We start from the raw sequence: 16,481 nt of genomic DNA on the forward strand, positions 1-16,481 counted from the left end.
TTGTAACTACAGGTTTTATAAGTCTGTAGAGGGAGCAGAGCTTGCAAATCTGATTCTTTTGCAATCTGTTGTCTCCCTCTAGTGGGCAGAAAATACTTCCGAATTGGTATCTATAATGTTACAGTGTGGTTTTCTTAAATGTTTAGCTTAGGTCTGAAGGAGCAGGCTTACAGACTAACTGTTCATTCTTTGGTCCTGTAGGTATTTGGATAGTGTTTCCATATGCATGATGTTGGCATAAATTGAGGCAGAAATTAATTTACTGTCTTAATAAATTTGTATCTGCAGTACAAGCTACCAAGTTCAGACTATGTGCAAAAAAGTAAATGAATCAAGCAATTTTTCCCTGCTTTTTAAAATCAAGATGTGGAATATTTTGTTTGTGTAGTGCATATCCTAAAAATGATAGGTCAGGGTGGTGTTCTTTTTTCTTCCTTTTTTTTTCTTTTTTTAACATGGGAAATATTAAAATGATAATGATTTAAAAACACGAATGGAAATTCAGTTACTTGTGCTGGCACCAGCAATTACAGCACCGCTAGATTCTGTAAACATCTCATGAAGAAAAAATCTGTTTTTAACTGTTTTAGTGACTGCTTTTTTAATTTATTTATATTTTATGACACTCCTTGCATTGATTTAGTGAAATCTATTTCACTGGATAGACAGATCTACCTATTTGGGATATTATAAAGTGTTTTGGATAAGCATGCTGCTTGCACTTTAGTTCAAATTATTTATTCATGGGAATGACCGTTTGCAGAAGTGATAGTATTCTGTGGGAATTATAAGAAATTTTGAGAGATTTACATCTTGGAATGCAAACACTTACTACAAAAATCATAGTAAGTGTGTCTATAAATGTGTGGTATTATCTACCCTCTTCAGAAAATTTACATGTCTGTAGCATTTATGACACCAAAAGATGATTGATGATACTTAGATGAACATTTGCAGAGTTGAGCCTTAAGTTTGAAGAGAGGCACATAGTATGTATTCTGTTTAACAGTATCAGTTGAATAGATTAACATATTTAAATTACTACTGTTTTATTAATTTTTGGAATACTAATTACCAGTTCCAGAATCATGAAGATTAAGCTCTGTTTTCATTATGTACTCTTTTCAGCATCTGTAGATGCACTCTTTCCTGTGTAGATATCTTTCAAAGTTATATCTACTTTTTTTTGTGGAAAATGATGACCTGTGTTTACTGTTGAAAGGAGAGGCTTTATTCTTTAGCCTCTTGTACCATAATCAAAACATCCTTACATTCAAAACAATACTTCTTTTAAAGGCTTATGTAGTGACTTCAAGGCCAGAACTACCTTTTCTGCCAGGTGCTGTGGCTTTTTCCACCTCATCCATTTAAATGTCATAAATATGGGCTGTCATGAAACACAGTAAGTGTTGGACTAGGATACTGTGTGTGGATGTGGTGTGTGCTTTTAAAGCAGTATTTATGTTGCTGATCATGGTCATGAAGAAAAAAGCTTAATGTCATTGAGTTTACTGGGGATTGGTTTACTGCTTTACTTTGATTAAATTTTGTTTTGGAGAGGAAAAATTACTGCTGGAGTTTTGCTTTCAGAACATTCAGGTGTTGCATCATAAGGATATTCAGTTAAATCTTGCAGTGGCTGCGATGGTAGTGTTGTGCTCGTTGTCTGTCCCCGTAGGTCCTGTAACAGTCCGGTATCAGCCAGGTGTGTTACGTATTTCTGTTGGAGCTGGTATGATGTCGGTGGGATAAACAAAAGGGTTCTGTAGGTGGTTCAGCTAGATCCCCCTGAGTTCTCTACAGTGTATGAAGCAAATTAGTTCCCTTGGCTACTGGAGGACTATCTTACAGTTGAGTTTATTTTACAGTCTTTATCTCAGTGGAACCCTGACATTCTTTAGTTGTTTCGCAATGTTCTTGAAATATACATTAGTTTTATGATTTCTGTGCTCTGTCAAAAGGTACTGAAATTTTGTGGTGGAGTATCGAGGTGAACATTACTGAGCAGGAGGTAGACTTATAAATGAGAAGCCATAGGATCAAAGAAATCGGCCTATACATTGGTCATAGATTTCGTATGGGATATTAATTCACACTGTAGTTTCTGTCCAGTTTGGTTGCAGACTTACTACCGTTACTGGTATGGAGGCTTTGAGACTTAAATATCATTAGCCTGGCATGGCGTGATCTTCATATGTTCTTTAGATAAAGCTATCATTATAAGCTCTAAGAGGTTTCAGTCAAAGTATTTTGGATTAGATTTTTGCATAGCTAAAGCCACTGATAAGTTTTTGTTTGTTTGTTTTTGTTTAAAAGGCCTCTTTTTGAAGTAAAATCTTGGTTCTTTCAGCAGCTTAGTATAATACACTATAAATAAATAAATCACATTATGTATAATGACAGTGCTTTTGGGGAGCTGTGTTTCATATGATTACAGTAAGATTCTGTTAGGAAAACATTCTTAAAATCTTTTCTATTTTAGAATAATAAAAAGATTTCAATGCCTTATCTTTCTTCCCACTCCCCATCTGAAAGCACATGGAACTTCTTAAATTGGCATTTTGATTCTGGGAAAACAAATTCTCCTGACAACTACCTTAAATTTCTTTGTTACGTTTCATTAGTGAGGCTACTAATAATTACGGGATTTTTTATTTTGGGAGCTTTTGTTTTTCAGCAGTGAAGCTGATTAAAGTAATTTCTGGCTTCTTATTCTAGTCCATGCTATGTAGTTTGATTTCCTCACTCTGTCCATAGTGCTTTTACAACTGTTAGTGGGTACTGCATTTGTAACCTAGATAAAAGAAGTGATCCAAGGTAAAAATAATGTTAAAATTGTCAGATTTTTTTAGAACTAGATCATTAAAATGATCTATACTCCTACTGTACTCTTCTTTCTGTTACAGGAGTAGAAAAAAGTAGTATAATGAATATAAAATATTACATATATAAAATATTATATGTATATATAGAATGTATATATCACACCAGGTAGATTAAATTGCTGTTTACTTAATTTCTCATAATTATCTTTTCTGTGTAATACAGGTTGTACATGTAGTTAGTGTGGTTTTTATAGTCTTCCACTTTTGACTCCTAAAATATAGTCCCCTGTACAAATAGAATAGTCTAAGAGCATTCATTTTAAATTTTACAGGCTCTGGAACCACTGGAACCAGAGCATAGGAGACTAGGATTGCAGCATCTAAATTGAATTGCTAAAAATGCTGTAGAATAACAAGTCATTCCTAAAAAATAATCCTTTTTCTTTCAAAACTGTAGGCTTTATTTGTATCTAAACAAGTTTATTAGGTGAGAATCTGTTAAGTATGGAATTTTTACATTTTAGTACCATGTCCCTTTAGAATAACTAGCAAAGCAGCATCAATTGTAATGCAGTTTGTGGAGTGTATTTTTTCAGGCTATTAATTCCTTTTAATATATGTTACCTTTGGCAGGCTGTTTGAACTGTTTGTACAGTTTTGTATATGTAATGTATCAGATTAAATTCTTTTGAAGGCACTTGGGTTACAACAGCCACAGTTAGGCCAAAGTGGTGTTTAGAGAAAACACAGATATGCATTGAAATAGACTTTTTACTATACTACTTTCAAAACAGGGGCAAATAATTAGTCTCCCTTGCACAGGGGAAGGGCAAGCAGTTATAATATGTGTTACTGCTAGTTATATGGTAAGTTTTACTTGGAATACTGGCTTCAATTAAAATACGTTGCGTTCTCTACACCACAGTAATGCGTTTTTGGTTGCAGGAAACTGATGGCTCTTCAAAAATAAAAACCTTTCAAAAATTATATCTTCTGCTCCAACACTGTTTTCAACAAAGTAGGCATTCGTGATGCCTTTCTTCTCAGAATTCTTTATTACTTACTTTAAACACTAGCAATTCTGAGAAGTCTGTACAGCAATTTTGAGTTCAAACGGTTGGAATGGATTAATCGTCTTTCCTTTTAAGTAGTATATGTAACAAAAATTAAAATCTGTATGGTGTGCTAGTGTCAAGTTTAAGAAGTAGTGGAGACATCAGATCAGTTATTTGCCACCCTCACAATTCCCCTACCAAAAAATAAATCATATTGCCCAAACTTCTGTTTAGCTGTTTGTAAAAGCAGAGCTTAATTACACTTACTAGCAGCATATTTTTGACAATTAATGAGTAAAAACAGCCCTCGTTATATTTTATTGTTAGTTAAGTTAGAATCTGGCCAGTAGGGTTCTCCATGAATTCTGGTTAATATTTTTCTCCTGATGTAACAGTATAGTTTTATTGCCTCAGGGCATTAAGCTTTGTTTAAAAATGAATAGGTGAACTAATGCTTTAATCTTCCAATTGTAAAGTAAAAAGACAACTTGTACCTTTAGCATCTGCACACATACTGTAGGTCATGCTGTAGTCATATTGGTCAGTCTGTCTTCACCTTGTTTACGCTTCGATTCATGCAACTGTCATGATTGATATTAAGTTGAACTTTACTGAATTTTGACATCAAAAGTACTAACATATTTTCTTGTTATGTGTGCTCCACTCTAGTATTTTTAACTTTTTTCCTCAACAAAATAGCATTATATTAAAATAATATTTTTCAGAGTTATTTAAGATGACCAGTGATTTTTACTGTGATGGAAATGACATTTAACTGTCCACTGCCCAGAATGCGATGGACGTTACTGCAGTAAGAATAATGAATGCTGTAGTCACAGTAGCTTTATATCTGTCATCTTTCCAACAAAGTCATATTGGAAAGGAAGTCAATGTTGGGTGTTTTTGGCCTTCTGGGATGAGAAGATTGCCTCGGTGGATGAGCAGTGAGGGGAGAGCAGTGGCTGTTTTTTTTTTTTACCTTGACTTTAGAAAGGCTTTTGACACCATCTCCTTTAACGTACTCACAGACAGACTGACGGAGTGTTGTTAGTGGTTAGTAAGGTGGATTGAAAACTGACTGAACTGAGGATTGCAGTCAGTCAGCTAGACAGTCCATGCTTAGTTTGCAGAAAGAAGGCCAAAAAACTTGAAAGTTGTCTGTCTTTATCTCACACTCTGAAGTATTTGGGAATCTCTGTGTAACAGAATGTTTATGCCAAAACAGAAACTGCTTGTTGAGCCTCTTTGCATTGTACACTTGCTGTTTTTCAGTGTAGGTCTAAATCTGTAGCCTCTACAGTTTGGATTTGCAAACGATCTTTTCATTTAAAGAACCTCTTTCCCAACTCTCTCCTGTGTCTCTGGCATCCTCTTTGGTCTTTTTAGTAGTAGGCCATTCTAGATCACTTTCCATATTTTTTTTACTCCTTTCGTTCCTCATTAGAAAAACTAGAGTGAAACCTGTGGCAATGAAGAACAGTATTTTTAGTACACTTTAACAGTAGGAAGAGTTGACATGTTAATTTCCATTTATTTATTCTTTTTCTACCCTCCCCCATAGTACCCATGCTTCAGACTGAACAAGAATGAGTCCAGTTTTTAGAAGATATTCTTGTCTAATTGAAATGTAATTTTTCTGTTCAGAATTTCAGAATGCATCTTCCTCTTTTATCTTGATCTTGACTGCTTATCCTTTTAGTCTTTAGTTACATATTTTTTATTTCTCTAGTGCTCTTTTAGGATAGAGCCCACATCGTAGGTAATTGGCATTGTTCAAAGATGAAAAAAATCAGTATACATAGCATGTTTAGTATATTTTTATACTATATTGGTGGTTTGAAAAGGGCTTTTCATTCATTTTAGAGAAGAGAGGAAACCTAAGGACTATCTTCCTTGTAATGTAGCTTTTCATATGCTCTGAAGTGAAAGCAGTGAGTAATGTAAAGCGTTTTCTACTTTTCTAAATATGTTTAAAATATTTTAATTGTATAAACATGATACTGTCTAAACTAAATGTTCAAATCCATGTGTGAATGCTATTCTGCCTGTTATATTAATGGATAGTTTAGAATATAAGCATGATTTCAGAGTGTACATATTGTAATCTTTTGTCTTATAGTAAACTTACAGGTATTACTGAAAAAAATACAGAAACGATACACATAGTATTTATGTGCAAGATATTTCTTAAAACTTGAAATAACTGATGATGCGTTTGTGAAATGTTCCTTGATATTAGGAATAAAATATACAGTGACTTTTATTTTTGCATATAACCTAGAAATAAGTAGTATTTCTATATTTTAGTGTTAATTCAAAAAACATTTGATAGTTTTAAAGATGGGCACTCTTAAATGACATGTATTTGCAATTTTTTTTTAAGAATAATATTCAAGCATCTGAAACTCTTAAGACTGAAAATGATGATCTGAAGAAGAAGCATGATGAGGCTGCTTCAAAAGTTCTGCAGCTTGAAGAAGATATTATGACTGTTACCCAAAAAGCAATTGCAAAAGAAACAGAGTTAGACAGGTATTTAGTCATTTGTCTTTTACTTTCTGTGTTTTTCTTTCCACAGGTGTTCTTTTAAACTATACACTTAATATATGAATTATTTTTCTTTGTTAATAATTCCATACTATAAACTTGTTTACTTCTTAGTCTGAAGGACAAACTGAAGAAAATAATGCTTGAGAAGGAGCAACTTGAATGTGCGTTAAAGACAGAAAAGGATGAAAAAGAACTTTATAAGGTAATTTATTCCTTTTCCCTGTATACACTGAAATGAAGTGGCTTGAAATAAGGATAATAACATTTTGTAGAGAAGTATGATAAATTGGATGTTGAGGAAGAAAGGAAATGGGTCATTTCTGCGAACACATTTTAAAGACAGTTATAAATGCTCCTGGATAAAAATGGATGAGGAAAATAGCATTTAAATTTCTCCAAGGATATAAAAATGTCCATAAGAAGGAGGATGCATAACCAGCTTATTAAAATGCAAGCGCAGTAACCTAAAATAATAGATGCTAGTGAGGCGGGTTTTTAATTCTACAGTGCATCACCTGGTAATTGATTGTCTTAACATAGCTATGAAAAAGTAAATTACTTTCTACTATTGTAAGTTTTTTCTCAAGAATGTTTTCCAGATCCTTATTCTCGAGTCTGGTGCATAACTGAAACTCTAGCAGGATCTATGTTGCTTTTTTTTTTTTTTTTTTTTTTCCTTCACTAGGGTAGCAGACTCCTTTTGCTGCTATTAGGAAACAGCCATAGTATAAAAATAGTCTTGCAAATAGTCTTGAAGTCTTGAACTTTGGGCTAGTTGAAGTGAGCTGACGAAACCATTCTGAGTACAACAAACATGTATATTTAATTTTTATATTGGCCTGTTGCACTCCCTGTCTAATTTGATGTGACCCTCTGCTTAGAAAAGTAGCTGTAGAAACTGATCAGGCTTTAGAAATATCATCCCTGATCTGATTTGAGCTGATGGCTATTGCTTTTCATACTCCTCTTGGCAGAAAAACAAACAAACAAACAAAAAAAAACAAACAAAAAAAACCCCAAACTTTTTCTGGCTTATATGCAAGAATGATGAAATCTTTTAGGTTGTGAAGCAAATTGTGTGTGTTGAAAAGATTATTTGTCTTCATAGGGAAAGGTCTTTATGTGGCAGACAATGCTAGGTTTATTCCAGAAGTCATCTTAAAATCTCAAAATATCTTTCACAGGCATGGTATCGCTTTGTGAGTAAGTGGCACAAATCTTTTAGTGTTTGAATGGACAGCACTTGAGTACAACAATTTTCATTTACCAGATATATCAAGATAGACTTGGAGACATCTTAAAAACAGCTCTGGAGTTGTAAAAGTAGTTTGCTGTCTTTGGAACTGCATATTGCTGTTGTAGTTCTCTTTTGCTTAGATGACTGTAAGTAGATGCAGCTAGTAGATTAATTTCTTTGTAGCTTTCTTTCAGTCATTTCACTAGTGTTTTAGCTGTCCTGCATTTGTGAAGAGAGGAGTTAATTTTCAAAAGTCGTTTGATGTGGACGGAATCAGGGGGCTGAACCTCTGCTGTAGAGTGGAGCTGTTGTTAGGTGATCTAGCTGAAAGGATTCCAGACAGAAAATTTGTGCTGTGAGCGTAGTGGTATAATCAAATGTTTAATTTTTCTCTTTACCTGTTCTAATCTGTCTGAGATGAGTTGAAATTTAGTAAACACTTAATTGGACAGGTAGTAGTCTTTATAACGTGGAAGAAGAATTTGACATTTTTTAGCGTCATTACAGATACACTTGAAGAATACAGAAATAGAAAACACCAAACTAGTAAAAGAGATCCAGACGTTTAAGAACTTGGATGCAAACAAAGAAAACATGATAACGTATTATAAAGAGGAGGTTGGCAGATTACAGCTATTTATTGCAGAGAAAGAAAGTATGAAGAAAGCTTTTTTACTCTCCTCATCTAACAAGGTAAGCATTACTATTATAATTGGCCTGGTTAAAAATAAATATATCTAAAGTTTGTAAAGTTTGTAAGTCTTTAGCAAGAGAAAGGATGAAGTTGAAGGTACCTCCAGGGTATAGGCTGAGAGGCAAGAGACTGATGGGTTTCTCAGCAGTTACAGAAAATGAACAAAGAAGATGGATTTGGTTTTGCTCACTCTGAGCCTGTTGAGAAGAGTTTGATATATGATGAATTGTGAGATAAACTAAGTGTGAAGAATTAATTTGTGAATTCAGTGAAAATAGCACGTTCCTGAGAGTTGCTTGTAACTTCATGAAAAAGGACAGAGTGAGGAAAAGAGAAAAGTTAAGAATGTAGCTGTGTTGAACTGCAGAGGTTAATGAAGATGAGAAGAGATGTTGAAAGATGTGCTGAAGGGCTTGTGTGAATGTATTATCAGTATACAATGACGTAAAACCTCAGGAAGGATAAGATATCACATAAATGGACAAAATCAGAGGAGAAGTCAGCAGCAAGAGTGCCAATAAGACTCGGTAAAGAATGGTTAACCTTGGCTATCGCAGTGTGGTTAGCAAGCAGTGTGGTACTGTAGGAAAGTGAAAGTGCTGGAAAACCTTGTGTCTGCACTATTACCTGTGTTCTGGGGGTGATTTTTAGTGTATTTCTATAGATTGAACACCCATTAGTCATTGGAGTGTATTAGCCTGATACACATCTTCCTGTTCAGTTTCATCCAAAAGGAATCCAGTCCCTGTGCCCTGAGACTGTTCTGTGATGTGATCTGAAGTGTGATAAGGTGGAATGACTGGGAGTTTTGTTCCACAAATGTACTCTTAATCTAAACTAGAGAGTTGATGGAGGCACAGCCTTTGCTGAGGTCAGCAAAGAAAAGTCAGATTATGCAGGTGATGCACTGATTTTTACTTCTAACTTGTGTATATTTTCAGTCTTGTCACTAGAAGAGCAATCTAGAGCTTAAAGGAACAGAGATTGCATTAAAGCAAGCGAGTTCTGAATATCAAATTGAAGTGGTAAAGTAGTGCTATTGAAAATGGAAATAGTAAGAGGGCAAGAAAAACCACTGCTGTGCTTTAAACTAGAACACGTTCTTTTTGACTTTTGACTGATTTACAGTTTTCTTTCTGAATGTGTTAAACTACTACAGTATTCTACTTTAAAATAAAAATGTGTAATGTGTGTGCCAGTAATGGAACAACCAAAAATTTGTCATTTATTAATCTTAAAGTATTTGTCATTTCCAGTGGGATCACTTAATATCTGTTTTGCACTGTGGAACCCCTTATATCTACTGAAATGTAACTGATGTGTGATCTGCCATAGAGAATAGTTAAGGGATGGGACTTCAAGAAATCTAGTCTATCCACTTACATAAATGTTTACAAAGTACGTAACAAATTATACTATGTAATTCAAAAATTAACAAGTAGCACATTAGGAATACCTGAGTCTAGACATAGAATCAAGAATGTCGGATTATTAAGCCTTCAGCAAGGTCAGAGGTTGAGTGGCTTATGGCAGCTTTGTTCTTTTTGTAATTCTGCGCTTTTTTAAGGGATGAGAGACTGTAGTGCAGCTTGGCTGCCTTATGGACCTGCAGTGGAAGTGAGAATCTCAGAATGCTTCATGCTGCAATTTACACTCTGTTACTTTTTGCTCTCAAGTCTCTTGGAAAAGCTTGTTGTGCAAGATCTTGCACAATGGAGTGTATGGAAATGGAGTTGTATGAAAAACATCCCAAAGCTCTTTTACACAGTGTCTGCACTAAAAAATCTTACATAATGCAATGGTAGGCATTTTAAGGTCTATTCTTGCCTGTAGTGTCTTACTGTGAAATGAACTTTGGTTTTGAAACTGGATGACCATTTATCCTATTTAAGCATTTGACAGTAATAAGAACAAAATGGTTCTGGAGGAGCAAACTTGTGATGAGTATGATTAAAATCAAATCTGAAAAAACAACAAAAATACAGAGCAGATAAATACTTAAATCTGTTTTTTGAGTTAGTGATTACTCACGATTTTTTATCTCATGGTGAAGTATGATTGCACATATTCATTAGCAGGCAAAATATATGGAAAAAGTGATATTTCTGTGCAGCCTTACTGTTTTAGATTTTCTTTTTTTTTCTAAAGCCACTAGGAGAAATTGATTTCTCTTACAAACATTTCCAATTCCTACACCAACTTTTATTTAAACTTTCTGAACTTGTAGGTGATTGATTCTTTCCCCCTCTTCTTTTTCCTAGGAGGATGCAACTATTCTAAAAGAACAGCTTCGAAAAGCTGAAGATCAGATCCAGGCTAGCAAACAAGAAGCTGTCCTAATGTCAAAAGAACTGAGTGACGCAGTAAATGTGCGAGATAAGACAATGGCAGATCTTCATAGTGCACGTCTTGAAAATGAGAAGTTGAAAAAGCAGCTTGCTGATGCGTTAGCTGAACTTAAGAAGATCACAGCTTTGAAAAATGAACAGGTAAATTGTTACTTTTTAGTACAGAAATTTACCTATATTTACAAAAATCTGTCAGAGTTGGTTTTGCTAAAATTGGGAAATAAATAAGTGTTCAGATAATTGGTATTAACAAATTCTCTTCTGATCCTCAAGATATTGCCTTAATTCAAATGTATGTTAGATGAATTGGAAGGTTGGTAAGAAAGTAAGTTCTTACTACTACTACTAGTGGTGGTTCCCATAGTATAGCGGTTATCACATCTGCTTTACACGCAGAAGGTCCTGGGTTCAAGCCCCAGTGGAACCAACACTAGGAAATGTTTGGGAGGTTGGACTAAATGATCTCCAGAGGTCCTTTCCAGCCTAACTGATTGTGTGTGATGACCTTGTAGTAACTTCTTCTCCCCAAAATTATTTTCATGGAATAGTACAATATTATTTTGAATCCAACCCCTTTCTTAATTCTTTTGAGTGAGCTATTGTAGCATAAAAATTCATACAGGTACAAAAAATTGTTAGTTTTTTTTGTAATACTCTTTCCTCATTGATAGGATTTTTATGATTCTCATGAGTCCTTCACAATTTGTTGTGCAAATTGATTTTCTCTGGTATTTATAAGTACAAAAACACTAACATAATGGAAACTACTTTGGTTTTCTTTGTCTTGGATCAAAATCTACTAAGGTGATATAAAGTTCAGCAGTCTAACTTCAAGGAATTTGCACTCATTGGTCTTTTCTGCAACTGTAACTGTATGAGATAAACTTGCAGCTAGGATTATTGTAGTAGCAAACAAGTTTGAAAAACATTGACATGAACAATAGTTAGAATAGTGTAGTAAATATTAAATGAAATGAATAATACAACTTTCACAAGGGCTACTATATCCAAGAATTATACAAGCTTTTATGAGGATATCAGTTATGTCTTTGAGATGCATCTTAAAATAAATAGCATATCATCTAAATGACTGAAGTAGCAGAAAGTATCCAAATACAGTACAGTTAAGAATGTATCCAGTTGGTAAATATAAGTTAGCTAGATCATGTACCGGTTTTACAGCTCAGCTGAACCACTTCCACTAGAGATGTAGTTGTGGTCTACCTGGTTTTGCCATGTGACTATACCTGAATACCTTCTCTAGAAGGCTTGAATTTAAACTTCTGGTATATGTCAATCAGCCCATAGCACGGACACTGAATGTACCTTTGCTCTGTTTCTCTATTCCTTTATTCCTCACAAAGAAAGCATAGGCTTCCTCCACACTCACACAGAAAACTTTTAGAGTATTTTGTTTGCATTCATTTCAAAAGGAAAGACTTTTCAGGAAATAGTCCTGCTTAAGTGAAAGGGAGAAAAGCTTCTATTTTTTTTTTTTTTTAAAGGAAGTTTCCAGCACAGTGGAGCACGAACTACGCAGAGAAGTTGAAGATCTGAAGCTTCGTCTCCAGATGGCTGCTGACCATTACAAGGAAAAATTCAAAGAATGTCAAAAACTTCAAAAACAAGTGAACAAATTTACGGAACAAGCAGTAAGTAGAATGGAGAAATAGCATGTGCTTGATGTGACTTTTCAGTTACTACTTAATTTCCTTCTGTGAAGAAAAGTGCTTTTAAAAAGGATTAAAATATGCACTAAGCAGTGGCTCTTTAATTTCACATTTTATTCCATAAAGTCAAATTACTGCTATGATTTTTGAGATAGCTGTAAAAAGCACGTGTGTAGAAAGCTAATGGAGTTAGATTGCCTTGAACTCAACTATTGTTGTAGGTTCAGAATTTTGAAACTAAACTGCATAGTTTAGCTTTTTAAAAAAAAAAAAAATGGGGGAAATGGAGGAAGGTTTCAGAGGGAGGTGAGGAAAAAACTTCCACACCATGTATGTTTGTATTCCATATCTATTTGATATTCTGATACTTACTCTGATACTTTAAGCTCTATTTCTTAATAAATGAAATTTACTGATGTCAGAATGATGATGTCAGTCTTATGCCATCTTGTAACTAAACTTATCAGCAAATTTTAAATAAATTTGAGGGGTGGAGATCCTCAGAGTTCTTCAGCAGTCTGAAAATAAGTAACTGAGGAGAAGAGAGGTTTAAAGTGCAGAACTGAGGGAGTGTGAGCAAAAGCAAGATGTACACACACAGTCCTTAGGAAAACAGACTGAAGTATTTCTGCTGTCCAAAGAAGAAGTTAGGAAGCTAACCAGTTTTGAGCCATAGATTAGACAGTCTTATCATCCAGAAGGTCAATGGTGGATGAGGTGTCATGTCATAATGCCTGTAGGCTTTTCCTTAATCTTCCACGTGTTCCGCGATGTGGTATATCTGGCACAAAACCAAAATTTCATTTGTCTTATTCCACTAGACCTCTATCACTCAATTAGATTCCGATTTCTAATGAAATAGTACATAGATGTGTTCTCCAGAAAATGGGATGTTTGTAATTTACTTAAACTGTTTCCAGTGAAAAATAATTTTATAAATGCAGTTATTAAAAATCATAATCTAAGACTTTTTTCAGTGTTGGCAGAATAAAATGTGTTTGTGTATCTATCATTCTCTCTCATTTTCATGAGCAGTTCTGCCCAGGAGTAGTTAGTGCAAGGGATATTTCTTTGTGTTTTGGTTTTCATTTAATAAAATATCAAAATAAAGTTTCTTTTCGCAAAGAAAATTGCAGGAAATCAACAGAAACTGGCAGATGCATCCAACATTCAGACAGCTACTGCCGTCATTACAGACAAAAAGTTGTCTACATCTCCAGGTATCAACAGCTTTAATTTTGACTTGTGTCAGCCTCAATGTATTGTTTATGTGAAGTAATCTACAGTAGTGGTTTTCGTATGAACTAGGAGTTGTTCTGTCTTACTTAAAGCAAAGAGTAATAGTTGAAGAAAATTAAGATTCACCTGAAAAGCTGCTCTTTCAAATTGATACTATTCATAAATGTTTTCAAAAGGGTTCAGTTTACTTTTTTTATTAAAAAAAAAAGACTTACTCCCCAAATCCTCAGATTTTTTATAAAAACATGATAATTTTGCAGTCATGTCATAAGGGCTGTTCATTATAGCATTCTACTGTCCACTGAAAAGTTATTTGATGACAAGATCAAGACTGGGCCACTCTCGTAGTGGTTTATTAGAGAGAGTTTAACTAGATTAACTAGGTTTATAATTTTTATGAATTATTGGGTTTCCAACAAAAGTAATCTAAAAATTTAAGCAAAATAAGTTATAACTAAACCTAGTTTAATAATAATTCTAAGTTGATTGATGCCAATAAATAAACACTGACTCATTTTAAGAATGTTTATTTAGCCTCTTTGCTCCACCTACTCATTCTGTAGGCTGTAACTTCTGGTCAGTTTCATCCTGGCTTAATTAAATACAAATGTTTCCTAAAATAAATGTAATTTTGTTTATGAAACAAAGACTCAATATATTTTTCTTTTTCTCCAATGTTCACAGTTAGCCCCATTTCATCTGATATAGTTTCGGAATTCGTGGTAAAGGAGCAAGTACGTGAAATGAATAAAGAAATTGCTGAGAAAACAGAAAAGTATAAGAAATGCAAGCAAATGTTGGCAGTAAGTAAACAGCTGCTTCAGAAATTTGAGCAAAAGATAGCTATAGGCATTAAATCTTAAACACAAAACCTACTGAGCTGAATTACTTTACTGCTTGTTTGTGTATCACAACATGATTTTAGTAGAAATTTTAACTTTAAAAGACACGTTTTTATGCAGTCAGCTCGTAGTTACCTGAGAGACAGGCTCTTCAGGTTAACCCACATATGGGGGAAAAGATACTACTACTGCTTTTGTGTTTAAAGTTCTGAATTACTTATTAATTATTTTATATATCTTTAAATATAATTGCCCTAGTAAATCAAACCTATAGTGTTGCTATGAGCCAGCTGATGTCTGGAACAAGTACAGCAGTGTTCATTTGATGTGGTGTTCAAGTGTAATAATTCCTTCCAAATCTGACAGTCTTGAGGTTGTTTGGTATTTAGACATCCAGGTTTGTAGGGCTTACTAGCTCAGACTCAGTGGTGTGCACCGAGTGGTATGTACATCTGTATCGTTTCTGGCCAGAGTTGGCTCCAGTAATTCTGTAGCCATGATAGCATTGCCCCTGAGCTGTTCATACCTGCTAGTCCTCGCTTGAGCTTCATGTAACCAGCTTGGTGGATGTATTGTAGTAAGATGGAGTATTTTCTCAGGGATGATACTGAAAAGTTGACTGTTGCAGAATTGTTTAAGGAGTGCTTTTGGGGCCTTGTATTATCTCTGTTCATCTATTTGCACGTTGTTTAGTTATTTAAAAAAATACTACGAAGTCAGAACGATTAGAATTATAAACTTGATTTTTTTTCAGCATTGATTTGTTTTGACCTCGAATGATCAAAGTATATTCAGATACTGCCATGAACTCAGCTTACCACCTTTTTGCTCTTACTTATCACAAGGGGATTATTCTATTTTAACAGGCTTCCCAAGTTGTAACGACTGCCACGCATGTTTCATGCTCATTACCCTATGTAGGGCCTTCATTGTCTTCTCATGGCTGTTTCTTCCATAGGCATACTTTGAGGAAAGCTTTGCCTTTGACCTTCTGGATGAAAGAGACTTAGAGTGATTTTAAAAATTCCATGAGGAAAGGTTTTGTGTTGAAGTGAGACACTGATGAGGATCATCTTGATTACAGTGTGGTATTAGGATTGTGTTTACACAGAGAAGTTAAGAGTAAAAGAGGAATGGGAGCTTGTTGAAAACTCAAGCAGGAAAAAATATATATTGAACCTCAATTCTATGGTGTTCAGTAGCCCTATCCTCTCCAAAGTCTTATAGTTGAATGAGGCTTGATTGTTTGGGAAAGCTATTTGTAAATTGTCTAATACTAAAAGCATAGAATTACATTGTTGTCATTTTGTCAAATAATGACAACTCTTACAATTTTAATTTTCATGCTATGGTGTGTATTACTTTAGGATGAGAAGATGAAATGCAGCGTCTATGCTGATGAACTAGCTAAACTGGAGCTGAAGTGGAAAGAACAGGTGAAAATCAATGAGGGTATGAAATTACAGCTAGCAGCAATGGAGGATCAGTATAAAGTAAGTTACATTTTTTTTTTTTTTTTTTTTTTAGAGAATGAATGATATCCTGTTTTTAGCTATTCTCTTTGTCGTAAGTGTTTAGTGTTTTCTCCCATAAAACTATCTGAACTATTAAAAAATAAGCAAAAAGGCTATTTTGGCTTATAGAAACAACACATTCTTTTAATGCTTAAATGCAGTGTATGAAGATGGCAAATGCCAAATGTGTTATCAGAAGGCTATGGATCTTATAATATTAATGTCATTTAGATATACCTAAAACCACAATATTACATTACAGGAAAAATGTGGTAAAGAGTTCTAGTATCTTGTTGCTTACAGTAATAGTAACAGAAGTATTGATTGATGTATTTGTCTCAAATCTTCATATTGCATTGAACTGCTGCATTACCACTGTAGAGCTTGTGATGTCTAATGCATTCTATCTGAATTTAATTTGACAGATAACAAGGTAAATGGCAGTTTTTAAAAATCATGAGAGAAGTACTTTAATTCAGAGGATCTCAACTGTAATATTAGAGAAAT

At 34.3% G+C, this 16,481-nt stretch overlaps 1 protein-coding gene and 1 non-coding gene across 4 annotated transcripts in view; both read left to right on the forward strand.

Moving 5' to 3' along the window:
• The window catches only part of TAX1BP1 (Tax1 binding protein 1), a 68,524-nt gene that overhangs the window by 32,334 nt on the left and 19,709 nt on the right, over positions 1-16,481 (forward strand). Inside the window, exons 6-13 of one of the 3 annotated variants that reach the window (XM_062569256.1) lie at positions 6,264-6,412; positions 6,542-6,632; positions 8,175-8,360; positions 10,623-10,850; positions 12,215-12,361; positions 13,506-13,599; positions 14,303-14,421; positions 15,828-15,953. In XM_062569256.1, coding sequence (XP_062425240.1) covers positions 6,264-6,412; positions 6,542-6,632; positions 8,175-8,360; positions 10,623-10,850; positions 12,215-12,361; positions 13,506-13,599; positions 14,303-14,421; positions 15,828-15,953 — 1,140 coding nt within the window. The remainder of the gene's footprint in view (positions 1-6,263; positions 6,413-6,541; positions 6,633-8,174; positions 8,361-10,622; positions 10,851-12,214; positions 12,362-13,505; positions 13,600-14,302; positions 14,422-15,827; positions 15,954-16,481) is intronic. The other 2 variants (XM_062569257.1, XM_062569258.1) reach the window with 2 other exon arrangements.
• On the forward strand, positions 11,063-11,136 carry TRNAV-UAC (transfer RNA valine (anticodon UAC)). Its single transcript has one exon. It is a non-coding gene; the product is annotated as a tRNA-Val (tRNA).

Source organism: Rhea pennata, chromosome 2, assembly GCF_028389875.1.
Source record: "Rhea pennata isolate bPtePen1 chromosome 2, bPtePen1.pri, whole genome shotgun sequence".
Classification (NCBI taxonomy): Eukaryota; Metazoa; Chordata; class Aves; order Rheiformes; family Rheidae; genus Rhea; species Rhea pennata.